This window comes from Corvus brachyrhynchos, unplaced genomic scaffold (assembly GCF_000691975.1).
Source record: "Corvus brachyrhynchos isolate BGI_N302 unplaced genomic scaffold, ASM69197v1 scaffold37, whole genome shotgun sequence".
NCBI lineage: Eukaryota > Metazoa > Chordata > Aves > Passeriformes > Corvidae > Corvus > Corvus brachyrhynchos.
The window spans coordinates 1,035,061-1,042,237 of NW_008239289.1; the positions used below are offsets into that span (position 1 = coordinate 1,035,061).

General features: G+C 36.2%; 1 protein-coding gene across 2 annotated transcripts in view; it reads left to right on the forward strand.

The window, feature by feature from the left end:
- Positions 1–5,572, forward strand: part of ZCCHC6 (zinc finger CCHC-type containing 6) — a 34,338-nt gene extending 28,766 nt beyond the window's left edge. Inside the window, exons 26-29 of one of the 2 annotated variants that reach the window (XM_008638417.2) lie at positions 532–851; positions 2,595–2,671; positions 2,841–2,904; positions 4,532–5,290. In XM_008638417.2, coding sequence (XP_008636639.1) covers positions 532–851; positions 2,595–2,671; positions 2,841–2,904; positions 4,532–4,599 — 529 coding nt within the window. In that variant the 3' untranslated portion in view covers positions 4,600–5,290. Of the gene's footprint in view, positions 1–531; positions 852–2,594; positions 2,672–2,840; positions 2,905–4,531 lie in introns of both variants that reach the window. The other variant, XM_017740459.1, reaches the window with a different exon arrangement.
- The last annotated feature ends 1,605 nt before the right edge of the window (positions 5,573–7,177 follow it).

Here is a 7,177-nt window from a genome sequence, read left to right on the forward strand (position 1 = left end):
AGATGAAACAAATCTGACAGTGGTAGTGTTTCTTCACTGCTAGACCTTTAAGTCAGATAGAATTTTAGAAGCTTCTGGCAGTAGAAGAGACTTCTGGAGTGAATATTCACAGTTTCAGAAGGAAGGAACTGAGTTCTGGTTGAATTGTACAAATAAAAAAACAACCCAGAACTATAGCCCTATTTTTTTTGTACTTTGTTAGCATTTTGCTTGGTGTTTCTTCTCTTCCATTGTCTGCAACTTAAGCAGTCAGATTTTCAGTTGTTCTTATATTTTTTGAATTACAATTATTAGGATTTAGGACTGCATTGTCATCTAATTGTAAAGTTAAATTATTAAATATTTGTTACATCAGTGTAGCACTGTTTGGTAGGAGAGTCAAAAGGAAAGGTATGGCAATTCACTTCATTTATTCCACTGAAGAATTACTTTGTCTAAGGACAGCACATGGGTTTTTGGTTTGGTTTTTTTATTGATTCTGTGTATGAATGTAAGGCTTCTGAATTCTGCAGCACTTTTCTGCTCCTGCAGGCTAAGACGGCGTCGTGGTTATGAAGGTGCACAAAGGTATGGAGAAATCAAGGAGAAAAGAAGCAAAGAGGACAAAGAAATGCAGAATAAACCAACAGAAAAGGAGAACTCAATCAAGGAGGGAAAGTTGCACCTATGTACACCTCAGAAGAGGAAACTAGCAAAGGTAATAGTGGAAACTGGAAGAGAGAAGACTCCCAGGCAATCAGCAGAGAAATGGAAGCGTCCGGAAGAGAGAGACTTAAGAGAAAAACGTTGTTTTATCTGTGGAAGAGAAGGTCATATTAGAAAGGAATGCCCACAATATAAAGGAGTTGCCGGTAAGAAACTGATCAAGCTGAGTAGTTTAAACAGCACTTATGGTGTTCTTCGGTATTTTTAACATGATTGACTAACAGATAAGGTTTTTGCACCATGTAAATGTCGGGTTGTTTTTTTTAATGTAGTCACATTTAATGATTTTCCCTTCATCCTCACCTTCCTTTCAGAAATTTGCTGTATCCTAGGGGATTTGGCATGGTTTCTCTTAGCAGATAAGATATTTGTAATTAAAAGGGTATAAGTATCAAATATATTGAAATTCCTTCCATTGTCATCACAGTATATGAGCTTGCCAACATTTCAAAGTACAGCCTCTCTTCCAGTTCATCATAATTGCAACAAAAGCTAACATTACAGCTCTTCACATTACCTAAACCAGAATGATTGATTGTATACAACCCTAAAGTCGATATGAAAAGTGTACAGATTTGCTCAGATAGAATTTTGTGAATAAAATAAAGAACGCTTCTGACAAGTCAGCAGTTGGAGGGATACAGGAATTCACCTCATAGATCCTGATTGACAGATCTGAATGAAATATTTCTAAGCAAAAGAGTTTAATTATCTAAGTCATCCCTCAAATAAGATGGATTGCTCATAGTTTGTGTTCCAAAGGAATATCTTTCTAAGATAAAACTCAGACTTAAGACAATATGTGGTACTTGTAATTAGCTTCCAAAGGAACAAAATAACACTGTTTCCCTGTAGGTTAACCTGGGTGTGTTTAAATTCAGGCTGGAAAAAATTTGTTTTACAGATTACGAATGACTTGACCTCTTAAAGGAACAGACAGGAGTCTTTTATATAAACATATTTTACAAACCAGCTTTTCTCTACTTGAAAAAATATCCTGTCTGCCTTAGATGAGGAAACTCTTCATAATCGGATGCATTTAGAGGAAGAGGGCATAAGACTGTGTTAAAATACTGGAAGAGGGAGGAAAATGGGGCAGGTATATTCAGAATTGTGAATATATTTAGAAGTATTCTTACTTTGATAGACCACTAGAAGTATTGGATGGACAGAGAAGTTGATTAAAAATTGAAGCCATGCGTCATTCAGCTTCTGACCTTTTGAAGGTGTATGTCAAGTCTAAATTTAACTTTAGAGTTTATCTTTGACCTTTTCTCACTGAACTTCTCTTCCAACCATTCTGTTCGCCGTGGTACTGCGTGTGCTAAGGTGGAGGGGAATATGCCTGACTGTTTCATAGTCAATGATATTTAACATTCATTGTATGAGAACTGTACTTAGGCTTCACAGTATAGATGTCTAAACTAATAAATTCTGAAATAGGTGTTTTTATTAGTATGTTTGAATTTGAAAGAATTGCTGTAGGTTGGGCTTTGTCTTTTATTGCTTGCTTAGTGCCTGAAGTGTTCTCTCTAGTTGAATAAAGTACTATGAACAAATGGATCAAAGAGTTCAGACTTCACTCTTTGCTGCATATTGTGAGAATATGGACACTTCGCTTATCACCTTATCTTCATTCATCCTAAATTCTCTGTCGCCTGCTGATTCTGGAAGAGAATACAAAGCTTAATTTATTGTAGTTTCCTAGCTTAGATGTATGTCACCACATTATGCCAGTTTTCAGTGTTATAAAACTGAGGAAAATAACAATGTCCTACATTCTACATTTTCTGATTCTAGATAGCAAATATTTTGGTATTTTTCTGTCTTACGATAACCGAAATAGAAGTTAGTTTGCAATTAGCAACTCCTTTTTATGATTTTTTCAGGTGGCTCAAAACCAGAAGTGTTGTGCGGGTCCCCTTCTTTACCCAGTGCTGTCAAACATGCTGGTAGATTAAATCAGGTAAACACCAAGTGTCATTTTTGTTTCATCTTTTACTTTTTATATGTTTTAAAGTCCATGTAAAGTAATTAAGAACAGCTTTACTTTAGTTTTCAAGGAAAACCTTTTATGTTGTGAAATGGAATACTTCAGTTTTCTTGGTTCATTGATGTGTGTATGTTTTTTATAGGGAGTGCTTATGCATGAAGAAAAAAAGAAACAAAAAGGAAAAGTATTTTTGAGTCCCCAGTCAGGTTTGTGTATCTTCAGTTCAATTCATAAACTATATGTAAAAGCCTGGCCAGGTGGGCAAGGGAGGGGATTCTGCCCCTCTGCTCTGCTGAGACCCCACCTGCAGTGCTGCATCCAGCTCTGGGGTGCCAGCACAGGAAGGACAGGGACCTGTGAGAGTGAGTCCAGAGGAGGCTTACCAAGATGATTAGAGGGATGGAGCACTTCTCCTATGGAGAGGCTGAGAGGGTTGGGGCCGTTCAGCCTGGAGAAAAGAAGGCTTCGGGAAGACTGTGTTGGCCTTTCAGTTCTAAAAAAGGGCCTGTAGGAAAAGTGGAAACAAACTTCTTAGCAGGGACTGTTGTGATAAAACCTGGGGTAATGGTTTAAAACTGAAAGAGGGTCAGTTTACATTAGATTAAAGAAAAAAGTTTTTTACAATGAGGATGGCGAAACATGGGCACAGGTTCCCCAGAGAGGTGGTGGATGCCCCATCCCTGAAAACATCCAAGGTCAGGTTGGATGTGGCTCTGAGCAACCTGATCTAGTGGAAAATGTCCCTGCTCATGGCAGGAGGGTTGGACTAAATGATCCTTAACACAAATTATTCTAGAATTGTATGATTCTTCATCAGTCCTTACAGGAATTTTACCTAATTTGCTGAACACAGTGGCAGCTTGAACAGGCTGAAGCCACCTATGTTTTTTAATCTGGAAAAGTGTACAATTTTTGAGTTTTTATTTGGAAGCAAAACTTGGGCACAACAATTCTGTGCCTTTATATCATTGACTCTGGTTGATTTATTTTGCAGAACGGTATGGTGGAGTTGTATCAATCTCTTCTGTTTCAGCTTACATGGGGTTTTCTGATTCTTCAGGAACATGGAATCCTTTCTTTTGAGGGTTCCTTGCAGTAATTGTCTAGAATTATACACAATAAACTTAAGAGAAATTATCAAACCACATCCTTAGCGTGAGCTGCCAAAATGCAAACTAGTTAAAATTACATTTGAAAGTAGCAGTGAGATTGTATTATAAAGGCCTTTATGTACTTTTTCTGAATCAGAGATGGTTTGCTTTAAATGTGTGATTAACAATGTAGCTTCCTTTCAGTAATTTCACACTCTTATTAGCAATGAAGTACAGTACAATGAATATTTTTAGAATGGCTGCTTTTTTTAAAATTAGAATTTCTAGTACAACTCTTCAAACCTTTCAGCAGCATGGGTGTATAATACACTAATCTCTCTGCAGTTGGAGGGGGACCTAATTAGTTTTCTGAAGTTTGTAAAGATTTGACTGCAATTAAGTATCTCAAACTGAATTATCTGTTTTGTTGGGAAGACATATTTGGTTTTTTGTCTTCACTGCAAGGCTTTTTCAAGTCTAAGTTTGGGGATTTTTTAACACAAAGTGATTTGTCATTAGGTGTTTAGTTGAACAAAATGCTGGTTTTTGATTTTGTATTTTATTATTTTCTACTGTCCTTCAGCAGGTAATGCTCTTAAGTTGATCTGTATGTCCTTTGATTCTAGTTTGATTTGATAGTAATTTTCTCCTGTCTTTTTGTTTCAGTTGGTTTATGTCTTTTTTGGAGAAAAAAAAAAAACAAATACCTTTAAAGCATGATGCTTTCTTCCTCCCAATTTAGGCAGCCTTTCCAATAAATACATGACTCAGGGAAAAGCCTCACAGAAGAGGACCCAGCAAGAATCATGAGGGATATTAAGCACTGGTAAACTGCAACGCAGGCCCATCATTCACTTACAAGAAATGTCTTTGGCTAAAGCATCTGAATTCACGGGACAGCAGCATAGACAACCTTCAGCTTAAGTTCAATGAAAATATGGGTGTTTTATTTTAAATTGTTAGTACAAACAACTGTGGATTTTAATACGCACCCCTGCTCTTTAATAGATTGTTTGAGGATTTTAATAGAAAGCCATGATGTTTTGTATTTGTTTACTAGGTAAATCATTTAGAAAAGGGCAGGTACTAAAAATGGACTGTTTTCAGGGTTTTGTTGTTCCACCTGATGATTTTAAACTGCACTAAAACTATGTGCTAGCCAAATAAATTATATTTTCTTCAAAAATGAATTTTAGAAGGAGCAAATGATATTTATTAATGTTGATTGTTTACTGAATCCTCATGTAAGTGTTTGAAATGTTTGTAGACTGCTATGTTCTTTTTTATTTCTCTAGAGAACTGAAAACATAGACGCTAGTCATCATATGTAAAACAGTCTCTGGACAAGCAGTGCCACTGAGATTTTGTGGGGTTGTTTTCTGTTCTGTGATTTTATGGGAGTTCATTTGCTGCTGTGCTCATGTTCAGGAAGAAAGAAAGAAAGACTAGGAAACAGGTCAGTCCTGTTTTGTTGCTGCTAAGAATCTTTTTCAAGGCCTTGGGGATACAGACAAAAATGCTTTAAGAAATAGAGGTATTATATTTGGCAATTGGGGAAAAATACATGTCCGTTTTCATAGAATGTGAAGAGGATCCTTGTACCAGTCAAGAATTTACATTCTTTAGTAATAGGCACTTGAGCTTTACTTGAAGTCCTTCCAGAGGTGGTAATGTACCATCTTATCTTGTTCAGAAAAGAATTAGTTACATGTTAAAATTGTTAATTGTTAAAATTGTTAATTTATGAATCTGAAATAAATTTTAAAAAAAAGTGAAAATCAGACTTAAGTTTCTGTATTTTTTCCTGAGGTTGTAGTTTTCAATATTCCTGACATAAATGTAGAATTAATGATAACTTACTATAATTATCTTGATTTTGACTATCATGTTCAATATTTTTTTCCCTATCAATCTATTTTTATGGAAGTTGAAAGCTAGAATTGCTGAAGTGGTCTTAGGGAACTAGGATCCTGTTTTCGTTTTCATCCATCTGAAGCCAGCTATCTGTGGACTTCTAGATATGTTGCTTTCACAAATAATTTCTTCTGTGTCCTTTGCCAAAGACATACTATATTTTTGCTTCATTTAGCTTTCTGTTCAGAGTTACTTCCAGTTTTGCTGGTGGGAATGAAGTGTATAAACCTCTTCTGAACCAGGTGCATACTCTGTCCTCCTAATGATACGGAGAGACACACAGTTGTTCATTCATGCTGCCTTTTTTATTAGAAAAAAGTGCTGTCATCATATTTCACAAGAATTTCACGTGCTTTTGACGTCCGAGTTTCCAAAGTTGGAATATGTTTTATGCTGTGAATAGTAAGTTATCAGGGCTGAGAAATTGAGAAAGATGAAGTTGTTTCAGGTTTGCAGCACAGTTAACTGTCTTAAACAGGTAAGTCAACCTCATTTAGCTATTTAACTGCTAGATCACACACATCCATTTTCCCTAATGTAATTTTTCTGGTGAGGTTTGTTTCATAGCTGTATTTAAAACTGTTTCCCCATCTGTTAAAATTCTACTTAAACTTACTTATTGCACAGCAATTTCTTTTATAAACATCATCACGTTTTTATAAGAACTACAGAAGCCACATAAAAAATTACCTTCACTAATAAGTTTTCATGGCTTGAAATAGCTGCATAGGAGTTCCCTAGCATGGAAAGTTGTTGGCTTTTTCTTCCATACTGATGAATTATCAATATTTCTTGTTACTTGCTTGAACTAGTTAGATTTAAAACAGATTTTTCCATTTATCTTCTCTGAGGGAAGGCTAATGTTCAAGCTCATGCTCAGTCTTCCATGCTGAGATTGATTCAGCAGACACGGGACTAAGGAGTGATGCTTGGAAGCATCCTGAGGAAAGAGAAAGTAAAGCTCTTTGTGCCTGCATGATAGAGTGTTACTGATGACAGTGGCGTTAGTTGCATTTGTACATGAACTTCCCCCCTTCAAGAGTACTGACTTCAGCCCAGTAGTTCATTTAAATCCCCCCAAGTAGGATTGTTTTGTTGAGATTGCATGCTCAAGGTGCATGAATTGTGTGTGATACACTTTTTGTAGCTAAAGAAAATGCAACTTTCTTTATAACCTGCTTTCTTTTAACCTGCTATCTTTGTATTTGAAGTAGTAGTGCTTCAGTAAAGTGTAGTGGCATAATTTATGTGTAGTGGTTTGGTCCAAAATACTCATAACTGTTTATCTTCTGTGAGATAAGAATTAGGAGAGACAGAAAGCAGGCACCAAACTTGAAAGAATATAAAGAAGTTTATTAACAGATCTAAAAGAAGGGGGAAAAAAAATATACCACCTTCAGAACTCTCCTCCCCCCCCCCCACCTTCCTCCCTTCTCCCACTGACAATGTGAAAAGACAACCCTTCAGCTGTTCA